This window comes from Siniperca chuatsi, linkage group LG13, assembly GCF_020085105.1.
Source record: "Siniperca chuatsi isolate FFG_IHB_CAS linkage group LG13, ASM2008510v1, whole genome shotgun sequence".
In the NCBI taxonomy this organism is placed as follows: domain Eukaryota; kingdom Metazoa; phylum Chordata; class Actinopteri; order Centrarchiformes; family Sinipercidae; genus Siniperca; species Siniperca chuatsi.
The window spans coordinates 25,723,920-25,739,541 of NC_058054.1; the positions used below are offsets into that span (position 1 = coordinate 25,723,920).

At 39.3% G+C, this 15,622-nt stretch overlaps 1 protein-coding gene across 6 annotated transcripts in view; it reads left to right on the forward strand.

Moving 5' to 3' along the window:
• map4l (microtubule associated protein 4 like) overlaps positions 1 to 15,273 on the forward strand; it is a 160,775-nt gene extending 145,502 nt beyond the window's left edge. For all 6 annotated transcript variants that reach the window (XM_044218752.1, XM_044218755.1, XM_044218756.1 and 3 more), the window contains 4 exons: positions 5,238 to 5,319; positions 5,414 to 5,523; positions 5,726 to 5,918; positions 7,953 to 15,273. In XM_044218752.1, coding sequence (XP_044074687.1) covers positions 5,238 to 5,319; positions 5,414 to 5,523; positions 5,726 to 5,918; positions 7,953 to 7,957 — 390 coding nt within the window. In that variant the 3' untranslated portion in view covers positions 7,958 to 15,273. The remainder of the gene's footprint in view (positions 1 to 5,237; positions 5,320 to 5,413; positions 5,524 to 5,725; positions 5,919 to 7,952) is intronic.
• Positions 15,274 to 15,622: the final 349 nt, after the last annotated feature.

Consider the following 15,622-nt stretch of genomic DNA (forward strand, 5'->3'; position numbering starts at 1 on the left):
TCAGCATATGTTTTTTTAAATGAGAAAAGTAACTATGTGTCAAATATATTTAGTAGAATATAAATAATATTAAACTACAATATAAAGTACAATATTTGCCTCTGAAATGTAGTAGGTTAAAAGTATAAAGTAGCATTAAATGGAAATACTCAAGTAAAGTACAAGTATATCAAAATTGTACTGAGTAAATAATTACATTTCACCACTGTCTAAAGGATCATTCATTAGTGGCTACAACATTTAACAATAACACATTCATACTCTGTGCAACATGTATGTGGCATTCAAATCAAGTGGTCCCTGAACGTTGGTTGACTGTCCCGGACAAAGTTAGAGGAAGAGTCCCTGATATGATACTCTTTCACTCTTCTGATTGCTTTTTCAACAAGAATTTGAAGCCGAGCTATGGCTTGTGTTTTCAGAACATCTTCTTTGCTGAACAGTGCTGTGGTTTTAAAGGGAGGTATGTCCCAGGTATGCCAGCGTCTTCTCAATGGTGAACCCTTTGTGTACCATGCAGCCATCTCGCAGCTCCAGTAGCACACGATAAGTCATATTGGGTGAAATTAGTCAGTGCTGTTGAAACACTGACATGGTTGAAGTCACCCGAGATTAATATGAGTGCACTTGAGTGTTGAGTCTGTAGTTGTGCTATGGCGGTATGAATGGCGTTGCATGCCAATGCCGGGTTAGCAGAGGGGGGGATGTAAACAGCCACAACAATGGCATGTGAAAATTCACGTGGCAGATAATATGGCTGGAGTCCCACAGCTAACAGTTCAATGTCCGGGCTACAGATACTCTGCTTGATGGTAACGTGACCAGGGTTACACCATCTGTTGGTAACCAGAACAGCAAGCCTTTCCGCTTACAACTCCTGGTTGGAGACTCTGTCTGACTCCGGGCTAACGCCGTTAGCTCGTCCATTTTATTCGCCAGCGATCTCACGTTGCCCATAACGAGAGAAGGCAGACACGGCTTAAATCTCTTATTCTTAAGTCTCTTTTGTCTGCACCCCTCTCTCTTCCCTCGCCGCTTCGTTCCACGTCTGCATCCTCGGTGTGTCCTCCTCCAGATCTCAGTGGGTCGGTAGTCCTGGGTGCCATGCTGCTCAGCTTCAGCGCGATCAGCTGTTCCCTGGTGTAAACAATGCGGCCAAACAGCTGATCTGCAGCGGTGCCCCGACCGAGTAGCAGAAGAAGAAATTCCACGGCGAAAAAAAGTACCAAAACACTTTCTACCCTCATTTTCGTAAAGAGCGTAGTTTAAATTACACTTACACACAAGTTACTCAAGTTTGGAAGAAAAAGTAAAGTTAAAAGTTGGAAAAAACCTCTAATCTCAAATAACAAATCAATGGGATTCATTTCCTTGTGGACCCTGAAAAATGCCTTCTGGTTCACTTCACCAATTTAAACCGTAGTCATGACAACACTGTTAAGCTACAGAAATTTTAATTATTGCCAAAAAATATGTAACACTATTATGAAAATCAGACAGTTGGAATGTAGATTGCAGAAATCAATAATTTCACTGAAAAAATACATATTGGTACAGCATTATCTTATGAAAGACATTCCTCTCTAAATTGTATCATGTATTTATGTTTTTTATGTTTCGTCATGCTACAATATAAAAAGTCACATTGCCCATGATTGGTCCCAGCAATACCTCTCAACTGTTGTACTATTATTGTTATCCTGATGTTTACTTTAATCTTTACTTTGTTTTGTCTGTGTTTTGGCTGTCTTGATTACATTAGGTGCTTTTTTATGTACTGTTATTTTACATGCGAATGAAAAACAATAATACATTATGTAAAACAACACATGTTGTTATGTTCCAAAGCATGTTCCACATAAAGTGAGCAAATACAAACCAATACAATCCTATAAGGTATAGGGTACGCTACGAATCTCATTGAATTGAATTCAGTTCAATTTTATTTATATAGCGCTAATTCATAACAGAAGTTATCGCATTGCATTTTTCCTATAGAGCAGGTCTAGACCATACTTTTTATAATATTATTTACAGAGACCCAACAAATACCACCATGAGCAAGCATTTGGCGACAGTGGCAAGAAAAAAACTTTCTTTAAGAGGTAGAAACCTTGGACAGAACCAGACTCAATGGTGGGCGGCCATCTGCCGCTGCCATGTTAGGTTTTGAGAGAGAAAGAGAGAGAGAGATTTAGAGAGAGAGAGAGACAGAGATTTAGAGAGAGAGAGGGAGAGGAAGAGGTTTAGAGATAGAGAAGAGAGAGAGAGGTTTTGGGGGTGGGGGTGGGGGAGAGGGAGGCACAATGCAAATACCACCCAGAATTTTTAAAATAGTAGTAATGTAATTCTATTGGTGATATTAAAAAAATAATAATAATAGGAATGACAGATATAGGAATAATAATGACAGTATTAGTAACAGAGCCAATAACAACAACTGTAGTAGCAGTTGTCGAGCAGGAACACGGGGACAGCAGGTGGCCCACAACCACAGATCCAGACTCTGCAGCTCCGGAGGCAGAAATACCTGCTGAAGACGACAGAAGGGGAGAGGAGAGAGACGAGAAAGCACAGGTCTACGGGAGAGAGAAGATGTCGAGTTAGTAACATGCAGTAATGGGATAAAAATGCATACAGATGGAGAGGGAGAGAAGGATAGAGGAAAGAGGTGCATCATGGGAAGTCTCCCGGCAGTCTAGGCCTCTAGCAGCATAACTAAGGGATAGTTCAGGACTCACCTGAGCCAGCCCTAACTATAAGCTTTATCAAAGAGGAAAGTCTTAAGGCTACTCTTAAATGTGGAGATGGTGTCTGCCTCCTGAACCCAAATTGGGATGTGATTCCACAGGAGAGGACCATGATAACTGAAGGCTCTCCCATTCTACTTTTTGAGACTCTAGGAACCACAAGTAACCCTGCATTCTGGGAGCGCAGTGTTTTAGTGGGGTAATAAGGCATTATGAGATCTTTAAGATATGATGGTGCCTGACCATTAAGAGCTTTGTTGGTGAGGAGACGGATTTTAAATTCTATTCTGGATTTTATGGGGAGCCAGTGCAGAGAAGCTAATATTGGAGAAATATGATCTCTTTTCCTAGTTCTTGTCAGTACATGTGCCGCCGCATTCTGGATCAACTGGCAGTCTGATAAAATGGAATTGCAATAGTCCAACATAGAAGCAACAAATGCATGGACTAGTTTTTCGGCATCATTTTGAGACAGGATGTGCCTGATTTTTGCAATTTTTGATTTTTGATTTTTGTAGGTGAAAGAAGGCAGTCCTTGAAGTTCGTTTCATGTGCGAGTTAGGATAAATCCTGATCAAAGATAACTGATGTTTCTTATGGTGGTGCTGGAGGCCAAGGCAGTGCTATCTAGAGCAACTATATCTTTAGATAATGTGTCTCGGAAGTGTTTGGGGCCAAGTACAATAACTTCAGTTTTGTCTGAGTTTAACATCAGAAAGTTGTGAATTGGTGAATAGAATCGGTCCAAGCACAGAACCTTGTGGAACTCGTGACTAACTTTGGCGTGCACGGAGGACTCACCGTTAACATGTAGAAACTGAGATCAATATGATAGATAGGATTTAAACCAGCTTAGTCTGGTTCCTGTAATGCCAATTATATGTTCCAGTCTCTGTAATAGGATGTGATGGTCAATGGTGTCGAACGCAGCACTAAGATCTAACAAGACAAGTACAGAGACAAGTCCATTGTTGGTGCAATTAAAAGGTCATTTGTAATTTTCACCAGTGCTGTCTCTGTGCTATGATGCACTCTAAATGCTGACTGAAAATCCTCAAATAAACTATTGTTATTTAGCAAGTCACACAACTGATTGGCGACTGCTTTCTCAAGGATCTTAGAGAGAAATGGAAGGTTAGATATAGGTCTATAGTTGTCTAAAACCCCTGGATCAAGAGTGGGCTTTTTAAGAAGCGGTTTAATTACAGCTACTTTAAAGGATTGTGGTACATAGCCTGTTAATAAAGACAGATTGATCATATCCAGTAACGAAGTGCTAATTAAGGGTAAAACGTTTTTAAGCAGCGTAGTTGGAATGGGGTCTAAGAGACAGGTTGATGGCTTAGATGAATTAATCGTCGAAGTTAGTTGAAAAAGGTCGATAGGAGTAAAGCAGTCAAAATATATATCAGGTTTTACACTTGTTTCTAAGGTTCCTGTGTTTGAAGAGAAATCGGTACAGGTTGAGGGCAGAATGTGATGAATGTTTTCTCTAATAGTTAAAATTTTATTATTAAAGAAACTCATGAAGTCGTTACTACTGAGGGCTATAGGAATACATGGTTCAATAGAGCTATGACTCTTTGTCAGCCTGGCTACAGTGCTGAAAAGAAACCTGGGGTTGTTTTTATTTTCCTCTATAAATGATGAGTAGTAAGCTGCTCTAGCATTACGGAGGGCCTTCCTGTATGTTTTAAGACTATCTTGCTTTAATTTGCGGATTTGGGGGTTATACTATGCACCTACATTTATTGGAATGTAGTGTAGTAAGATTAACACACTGTAAAGTTGCACCGATGTTTAAATTTTCTGTATTTACTGAAGTCACTGTTGTGTTTCTTCAATCTAAAATTACATAATGAATAAATTAAATTCAAATATTTGTTTTATATTATAAAATCAGTTCTCTAATGAGGGAGAGCTCTAATGTCAATCCGGCAATCAGAACTAATCTTGGTTTCTTTTTGAATAAAATTTTAACAACACCAAGGGTCACAGTCGACTGACTGTCATCAAATATGTAAATATGACTGATTTTATCACACACTGTCAGTGTCAGCTGCTGTCAGACTAATAAGGATTATTCCTCGTGATCCTGAACACACACTCTCATGATGTAACGACAGTCTAATAACTGCCTTCTCCCATCCTCCAATTATAGCCTGTCCCAATTTATCTGCGTAAATGGAGCATCATTTACCAGCCTAACAAAACAAAAAGGCACCTTCAGTAACAGTAAACCAGGTCAAGGTAGGGAATGAAGCATTGGTAGTCCAGCGTTTGCTGTGTTGTATCCCTTTTCCAACATACTCTATTGTTTTGTATCCTCTCTATAAATGCACCAGGTGCATGATAATGGATGACAGTGATTTTCTAAAGTGGATAAAATGGACGCTGAAGTATAAATGCATTGTACTGGATGTGGCGTCTTTATTAGTTAATCTAAAGAGGATAAAGAGGCTACATATAAACTCTCCTCTTTCCCAGGTGCAGATCCTGAATAAGAAGGTTGATTTGAGCAAGGTGACGTCCAAATGTGGCTCCAAGGACAACATCAAACATAAGCCAGGTCGGTCTTAAAACTTCAATTCTCCTCTATTTTCCTCCCTTCAAACTCTACTTAAATCTATGCTGATCTCATACTAATCTTCTTTTTACCTCAGGTGGAGGTGATGTGAAGATTGAGTCCCATAAACTAAACATTAAAGCTAAGTCTAAGATTGGATCCCTGGATAATGTGGGGCCAGGCAATGGACAGACCAATGGACACAAGGTCAAACTGTAACACAGTCTTTAATATTATCAGTTAATAGACAGTTAACTTTTCTGGTTCTGCTGACTCATTGTGCTTTTACTGACCGACACCACTAGATGGTGTCGTAGCATGAGATAGTATCATAGTGATCTTTGTGTGTGTCTGTGTGTGTGTGTGCGTGCGTGTGTGCATGTATGTGTGTGTCTATATTTGGCTACAGGAGGAGAAAACAGAGGAGAAGACATCTTCACCACCCAGTGGTGCTCTGACAACAGGACCAGCAGGTGTTGCTATGGCAACAGCACCAGGAGGTGTTGCTAAGAAGAATGGGGTGAAGGAGCCCACACCTACTCCTTTTGGGGGAGACGGACTGAGGGAGCCCCTTAGCATAGACAAACGCATCACTGAGACAAGTGGGTATAAACACAAACACACATAATCAGTTTTAAAAGCACTGAAGTGCTCATCTGTGATTGTAACCAACTGACCATTCGCTAAGCCCCGTCCTCCTTACTTACTGTTGCTGCGCTTGTCAAGCCTTCCATTCTTGCATATGCAGTTTAGAATGTTAACGGTGGCAGATTTACCACTCAAAATTCTTAGTAATTTTTGAAACAATGGGTTCTTGCACATAATGGCTACATACATGATATCATGCTAAAACACTGAGGTTAAAGCTACATGTCCTAGGCAAAAATTCAGCATCCGGCTAATCCATTTAGAAGACATGGTAATAAAAAGAACTGCATTGTTCTTGTATTGTATGGTAGAGGTCGTTTGCCCAAGTATTATAGTACATTATTATGAATAAATATGTCATTGAAATGTTATTTGTTTTAACATAACCATTGGATGATTTGAAAGCTTACTATCGAAAAACATACTTGGACACGTAACACAGAGGTTTGAAAATACAAGCAATAATGCATACATCTAACAGTGTGCTTCACTTTTACAAGAGAAAGGGATTGAAGGGTGAGAAAAAGAAAAAACTTTGAGTTTGGCAATTAAATGCAATGCTATTTAATGCTAGCTTGGCTGGAGTTGCTGGAGTGTAAACTTCCCCAAACAGAAGAGCAGGACAGAGCCGCTATGTTTGTCTAAACTCTGATATCTAATTATAAAGGAAGGAATCTCTGTATGTATGTCTGTCCTTTGCATTTCTCGACAACCACCATCCGATCGACACACACACTTGCCGTGTATTGCTGAGGACCCGAGGGAATGCAGTGTAGAATTTGGTCCAATTTGAACATTTAATATTAATAAAATTTAAATAAGTATCTCGAGAACCGTTCATCCGAGCAACTTCACACTTGGCGGTTATAATGCTGAGGACCCAAGCGAGTGCAGTGTTGAGTCTGAAGCGGTTCTCAAGAACGCTGCAAGCAGCCATACCACGGTTCTCGACAAGCAGCAATCTGGGCAGCAAGCAATCAGGCCACTCCAAACAGGCACACATTCCGAATGGCCACGCCCCCTGACAACGCTGCAAGCAGCATTACTGGGAGACAAGTAATCGGCCCGTTCCGAACGGCCTCGCCCCAAACGGCCTCGCCCCAAACGAGCACTGCACTAGTACTAGAAACATGGTAGTGGATGTTCCAGTCCTGTACAGATATTTCTACTGTAACCTGTAACCCCATATAATAATATATTTAGCTAATTTCATAAATAACGCTAGGTTACTACTGTAAGCAGTAAGCTAGTTAGCTGGGCATGGTAACGTTTGCAGCTTATGCGAGAGCAGTTAAACACACTGTATAATCCATTCCTTACTCTTTTGCTCTGAGTTTTTGGTTTTGTAAAGGTGAGAAAAAAGACACTACCCTCCAAAATCTTCAGATACCGAATATTGCTCTTGCTACGGTCCCATGTAAACATGTAGAAATCTGAAGCTTGACAGGCCTGACATACCTAGTTATGGTTGTGGAGCTATGACTGAACAGTCGCTGTTCAGGGGTTTAGCGATCTGTCAATTACAGAGACAACTGACAATAAATAGATATTGTGTGTACATGCATGCATTTGTGTGTATACCTGCTCTCTGCTATGTGTCTGACGGAGTGGGGTGGTAAAAATAGCAGACACTTTGGTGCTAAATGAAATTATGAGACCTATAAAGTAAAGATTAGCCAGTCTTAGTGGATAAATTCATCTCTGGTACTTCAGAAGGCCTCCAGACTCCCTGACTTCACAGGGACAACAGACTTCTGCCACCCGATGCAGTTGCCAAACTCGGCCTTATTGATGGATGGCTGTAGTGGTAATACAATAAAAAAAACAGGAATGTTTTATAATTTTGCCAACAATTCATATGAACCCGCCCCACACAGTAACAGCCTATTAGCTAGAGACCATCTGGCTGGTAAAATTTAAACTCTGGAAATTTCCACCCCTGTCTCAGCATCACTTTTCTCTCCTTTACTCACCTTTTCTCTCCACAGACTGAGTGTCCCAGTGACCTGTGATTTTGGACATGCATGGCGCTTGCCAACCTGCCAATCAACCAACTAACCAACCTACCACAGCGCAGTCACTTCCCTCTGGCCCCGCCCTTCATCTCGCCCACTGCAGTACTGAACTGACCAATCGCCTCTCCGTGTTTCTCTGGGGTCCGCCTGCCAGCTTCCTGCTACCAACCCTGACCTTTGACCTCTTGTCGCCCTTGGGTTGACCTTTGGCCCTGCCCACCACAGAGAAGAGCACTTGCTGTTTGTCTGTGTTTCTCTGTGTGGGGTTCCACCAGCTTCTCCACTGACAAAATTCCCTTTTAATCACTGATTTAGAGGACTTCAACCTCAAATTTAACAACCTCAACGCAATAAACCCACTATCGTAGTCAATGCTGTATGGAAGTATACTGAGCATAGTCAGTTTTTTCATAGGATATTTCCACTTATGAGTCTAATTACTGTTTTAACATGTGTCCTTATAGCACAAACACCCTGCCTCAGAACTCAGTTTCTAAGGCTAATCTATGGTTCCTCTTACAGGCATTCACAATTCAAAAATAGTTTGATCTTCCAACCTTGATTGCAGACCTATGCTAACACTACTGTTTGCCCTGCCTCCATTTCCTGTCCATGTCCATTTAGCTCCAGACCACACTAACCAGCTGAGGGCCTGCTACTGGCCAGCAGCAGGGCACATACTGCTTCAAGTCTGCTTCAAATCAACACATTTCAGCCTCCCAGCCAGCCAGCAGTTATTTTCAAATCTACAGTATCTACAGCACTGCACATTGTCTAATTATAGGTAATTCTACAGCTCACTCATCAAACATTATTTCCCATTACATCTCTTGGTATCATTGCACCAGTTTGTCTCTACCAAATGTATTACAATACTGCTTGTTTATTTCTGGACTATTAATATCATGATGCTCATAATTAGCAGTGATCGGTGCAGAGGACAAGGGCTTATGTGGAGTAGAGGGGATACAGCTGGAGAAGTTTGGAAATAGATCTAAAGCTATAGTTCAAAATCAGTGCAGAAAGTCAGTGCAGAAGCTATTAGGATGTCAGTCAATTTCTGTGTTATGTTTCAAGAAAAAATGCATTCATAATTTAATGATGTGATTAGTGCATGATAATCATCAAGAAAGGTAGGCATAAGTGAAGGGGGAGCTCTGTTGCTTCTCTGGGTAGCCTTGGCTCAAAAAGGATTCTGCACTGAACACAGGTATCTTGAAGCTAAGATTACAGTATTTGACCTTGAAGGAGTGAATGCAAAGTCAAGCTGAAGGAGTGAACAGGAGTAATTAACCCTTTCTGATAACTGTTAAACCTTGGAGTTAAACTGCTTGCTGCTGCACCTTTAAGTCAAGCAACATGAAAGCATTAATGCACAGTATACTGTATGTAGCAATTTTCTTATTGCGGACAGTGTCAACCACCATGTCACAGGCTGCTGTGTAAAGACCTGGTCACGCAAGCACTTAAAATAGATTTTTATGACAAAATCAATTTATTGCAATAGAATTGCCATAATCAGTGGTTTTGCTCACGCTGGCAAAGTAACACCATTAAAATCTTTTGCATCAAGTTCAAGTTAGTGAATTTTGACATGCTAATTTCCACCATTGACCAATAGCAAGCCATCTTAACTGTGCTGTCCTTTGAGGGATCGGTGAGCTGGACAGTCCAAAATGTAGGAAGCTATCGTAGCTTATTAGCTGTGTTACACCATCCACTTTTAGTTACCCACCTCTGTTAACTGCTCCACAAAAGAGGAACTATTCCTCTTTTGTGGAGCAGTTAACAGAGGTGGGTACAAATGTCATGGTACAAATATGTCTTTTGAATAAATTGTGTGAACATACTTTCCTATTAGCAACTGTGCTAACAAGCTTGCTTAATTAGCAGGCTTGCTAGCTTGGTGAGGTTTTTCGCCTCTTTAGTAAGTGAATTAAATGATGTACAGTCCTAAGAACAAAATGTCTCTTGGTACTGACTAGTGCTAGCATGTTCTCTTCTTGCTAGGGTCTTAGCCGTTAGCTCACCAGCTACAGTAGTTTACCAACTAGCCCTGCAATTAGTCCCTACGTCACCAAGCTGCTAGAACCACATAGTATTTTGGGAAGAAGCGCGGATGAATTTCACCATACTACTTTCTGGTTTGCCCGGGCCTTCTTAATTCTTTATTTGGATCCGCATTAGCTTCCATGAAGTGGTAGCTAATCTTCCTGCAACACAATGTCCGGAATATTTGTTAAAGGGACAGTTCACCCCAAAATCAAAAATACATATATTGGCTGTAGAGATGTCTGCATTTTTTGGAATATAATGAGACTATATGGCACTCAGCTTGTGGTGCTCAAAGTACCAAAAAAAAATTAAAAACTCAACAGCAATGTCTCTTTCCAGAAATCATGACCCGGTTACACAAGATAATCCACAGAACTGCTCACAACAAATGTGTGGATTATCTTGAGTCCACAAACTACTGTGGATGGATAAAAATGACCCAAAAAAAAGCACCTTAAGAAACAGACTTATTTCAGTGGAAGACTTAGACCTTTATCTCTAAATAAGCTCACATACTGATATGTCTGACCCTTTGTATGGCACAAGGTTTGGGGGCATTAAACCCTTTAGTCTTAATAAGACTATGTCTGCCACAGCAAATGCAACCCTGTTCTCCTGCACCATATGGTTCCCGCACTGTCTACTTTGTATTTGCAGAGAACAGCCTGCAAATACTGTAGTTGGGACCATCCAGTGTTGGTTGAAGTTGTCTTTCTAGTGAACAAATCTCTACTTGTAAAATAGAGATCCACATTTTAAGTGATAAAAACATTAAAGTGGTTGTAGTACACTTAGTTTTAAAGAAAATCTAAATCAGTGTTTGATGAGAAGTAAGCTTAAAGTTGTAGGGAACATTATCTTTTAAGTTTCCACAATTGTTAAATGTCTTAAATGGGGCTACACAGCCACACCCTCTTTTAAGTCCTCCCTTTAGCCAGTGCATCTTAGAAGCCTCTCTATGAGACCTGCTAACTTTTTTCACACACAAACACACTTACACATAAGCACAGATATATACAGGAAAGCACACACATGCTTATTGGTGTGCGTGCACACATACACACACACAAACAGAAATCAGCACATATACACACCTACAGTATAATACACACAAATACAAATCAGCACCCTAAAATAAAAACGGTATGCTGTCATAGAAGCATTTCTCTGTGCTAGAATGAAACCAATTCTTTATTGTGTTTTGGTGGTCTATGCTGATATTGTTAAAACAATGATGAGCAGTGTCGGTGTGTTGTTCCTATCATAGTCATTGTCGGACATTTTCATCATAGGCTCAGCTCATCCTGCCTGCTTCTCATCTATGTCCTCTTCCTGTGTTTCACTCCAACAGCAATACAGTGATAGTAGGGAACACCTCCTGTTACCCACACATACACATGACGTACATACAGAGAGATGGACAGAGACAGAGAAAAACCACACAAGTTAACAGGTAGTTAAGAGAAGAGCGAGTTCCCTTGCAGGAAGAACTGTCCATTAAAGGGAATAGTGTTACATTCATGGCAAGTCTGAAGTTGGCATTTTCTTTGCAACATTTTAGTGATTTACTGAGACTAGAGACTGTTTAGTAGATTGTTTCCACAATTGTTAAATGTCTTAAGTGATCTAGTGTGGAGAAAAGAGGTAACACTTTTTTTTTTGCCTGTTTTGTATTATTTTACGAAATCACCTAAATTCAGTTTTGGCATTTTAGATTGTATTAAAACAACACTGATGTGACTTTGATTTACAGACCAAAAGCATTATTATGTGTCACAGCAGTAAAATGAGTAGAAGCAGCCATCATAATGGAGAAGGCCCAATCTACTCACAGTCTATGCATTGTGCATTAAAAGCTGGGATGGTCGATGCTGAAACTATGAAGGATTAGTGATGTGATTGTGGGGTGTTGCTGTAGTTGTCAGATGTGTGAAGTGTTACTACTGCATCCATCCTATAGAGAGCGCTGCTTAGCCTCTGGAACACTGATAGTCTGGCTCTGAGACTCAACAAAGGCTGACTGAGAAACCTTAATCTTTAGAGAAGCTTCTGTAGAGTTACATACTACTGTCATTTAAACTAGCTTTGATGGCCATGCTATATTATTGTGTCTGGAATACTAAAAATATACTAAATATTAATTATGTACAGTTCCCCTCAAAAGTCTTGTGCTCTTTGAACACAGCATTGTTCATTTCTTGATGCACTGAAGTGATATAAAAGTTACTTTTCTGTATATTGGTAAGACATTGTCAACTGTGTACTGTACATGTGCTTTTGGGAGCAAAACAGTCTTGGTAGTTAGAAAAAGTTATGATAATCAAAGAGCAAGTGATCAAATAGTCAACAATAAAGACTAGACAACTATATGCACCATATAAGCATACTTAATATTCTACTGTTCCCTCCAAATCATTCCCATGAGTTGCTTAAAAGTAAAACATGATACATGACATGTTTGGATCATTTGGGAAAATGATAATGTGAATCTTTCTTTGGGAATAGAAGAGCAAAGGGATGAAAGCACTTTGATAGGTGTAGACAGTGGTTTGTGTATATAAAATAGGAACAAGTTGTAGTCTTTATGTGTGTTGGAAGCTCAGTGTAAGAGTATGTTACGATACGATGTTGTGTATTTTGGACGACACACCAGTACCCCTTTATCTTGGTCAGCTTAGAGAATTTTAGTGGAATTTTGGTCATCGGCGTTGTATTATTGGCTATGATGGTTTAACACTTTCCAATCTGCCCTCATGTTGTTCCTGTCAACATTCACTGGTTATTACTTTCTGACCAAGCTAAAAAGTCACATTTCCCAATTGGGAAAGTTCCTGTTTATGGTCAGTTAAAGGACCATACTGAACTTATTTGATATGTTTTGAGAGGACTAGTATCAAAACTACCTCTGGTAGAATATTTTGTCATGAATGAATTTCACTCCAATGCATTCAGTATGTTAAAGGGAAAGTTCACCCCTAGATCAAAAATACATATTTTTCCTCTTACCTGTAGTGCTATTTATCCATCTAGATTGTTTTGGTGTGAGTTGCCAAGTTTTGGAGACCATGGAGATGGCCATGGAGATGTCTGCATTTTTTGATTATAATGGGAATATATGGCCAAAAAATACATTTGAAAAACTCGACAGCAATGTCCAGAAATTATGACCCCGTTACTCAAGATAATCCACACATTTGTTGTGAGCAGTTTCATGTAGGAACTATTTTTTTTCTACCAATAGTTCCTACTTTATTCTAATGATAAAGATCGTGATTCTATTTTACAATTTATGAATCTACAGGCCATAAAGTAAAAACAAATTCCAGTTAAGGGTCATATTTTGTATAACTAATTATGTGTGATTTAAGTGAAATCAAAGTGAAATTAAATTGAAAACAATTTCAATTTACATTACAGAATTTTTCATATACACCTATAAATTCCCCAGAATTTGGGAATTTTATTATTAATTTTATTATTAAAATGAGATGGGTGATGACATCTCACAAAGGTCCCTGGACATAGTCAGCATCGTAAACCGCTAGGCCACCAGGGCGTCGCAAGATGACAGTGAGGGTTTCATACAGATTCATGCTTTTAGTACTCAGTAGTAACCAGTATGGTTATTTGTGGAATAAAGTTAACTTTGCAGCTTAGACAAAAGGTAATAACCAGATTCACACTGATATCCTTTCACAACTGTTTGATTCCCCAGTTATAGCGCTTGAATACCACCCTTCCACTAGTATCTTACACTGTCCCTTCTACATAACTTCCATCATGTTTTTATCCAGAAGTAACTCAAATAAATCAAACAAAAAAGAAAAAAAATCTTACTTCTTAACAAGGTGTTAAGGATGTTGACAGATGAGCTTTCACCTTCATAGACCTGGTACCCTACCGTTAAGGTTAATAACGGTATTATTATAAGAATGAAAGCATAAGAAAGGAAAAAAAGTGTACTTTTCTTTTTTCAAGAAAATGGCTGCTCAATTCTCAAGAATGTTTTTAAAATGTATTAAAGATGCAAGATTATGAATATGTGTATGAGGTTTGTCTCTGTTCTGTTTTGGAAGATAGATCACATATGGAAACACTATTAACAGGATTCAAATTGACGGGCAGGAAGGGAGGCAGTGTGTGTCGTGCTTGGTGTGGTCTGATATATGTCTTAACAGAAGCATTACAGAAAGAAAACCTGGAATCTCAGAAAACAAAATAACACACTTCAGAATTGGTTGGCAAACTTTAGTTCATTAAAACAGAAAGAAACAATCTGATTGGTTTCCACTTAGGTTTGAAATGCTCTACTCTACATGTGACACACACTGGTCAGCCCTTTCCCCCACCTGCCACCACCCTCGTTAGACTAACCAGGCTTAGTCTTTTGGCATGTGGTAGAAAGTAATGTTCTGTATTAGACACCTCCTATATAGACACCTTGACATACCTACCAGCACAAGACTGAATTAAAAGAAGTCTTGGACCAAAGTGTCTTCTCAGTGTCAGTAACAAAGGCTGAAAATAATGGAATATTTTTGACCAATTTGCACTATTAAAAAGCATAGGATAAATCACTGAATTCTGAGCTCAAAATTACAGTAAGTTTGAACTTGACCTGTCCTAAAAGAGTTGGCTAATTGTATGAAATGTAACTGGGAAAAAGGTTAAATCCAGAATAAAAGGGTGTTGGTAGATATGCACCTGGAGCTCCTAACTGTGTCTCCCACCTACAGAGGCTTGTCAGCATCACAGCACTGAAAAGTAGCTTTCTCTACTTGTGTCCTTTACCACATATACAGCAGCATGGTAATCCAGTAAAACCAATATTCAAACTGTTTGTTTATCAAGGAGAGCACAAAATTAGAACTCTGTACTGTTTTGTACGCAAAGCATATTGTATTGTTTTTATTTATCAGACAGGCTTTGTTTATAGGGTTCAAACTACATGTCCAAATCTGTCACTACAAATTTAGAGGAAACAGGCAAAATAATCTACTTTTCAGTACCGTGGAGTGGGTCCACTGTAGTGTGTGCTGTATTATTCTGTAGGGCACAACACCATAGCAAGAGCATGCAGAAAACAACAAACTGCTGGTTGTTAGCGCATCTGTCCTATTAGATAGAGCTCATCTCCCCCTTCAAATCTGAATATTTGGTATGAAAGAGATGTTCATTGTGATTAATTGTTAACCAGTGATGTGAATATTAATCATGAAATAAAAAGATCAGCAAAAGATCGGGCAGTGTCAGTGTTGTGTCATTTCTTCTACATTCATTATTATATCTGTTTACTAATGTAGTGTATTTTATCTTTTTTACATATTGGTTGACCTTTTTAACCAGTAGTAGACCATAATCAGCAGTTAACCCAAACTATAAACTAAAACTCTACATTTTGGTGTAAACAAGTTAAAAAATCATTTGGCATGAAATACTGAAGTCACTGGTATAATGTTATAACCAACAGTGATGGATTGATGAACTCCATTTTCTAGTAGTGTGTTACTTTATGCCCAGTACAGTATGTACAGACCATCATCTTAAAAATCATTGTCCTTGTATGTAGCAACATTTCAATGTTGCAA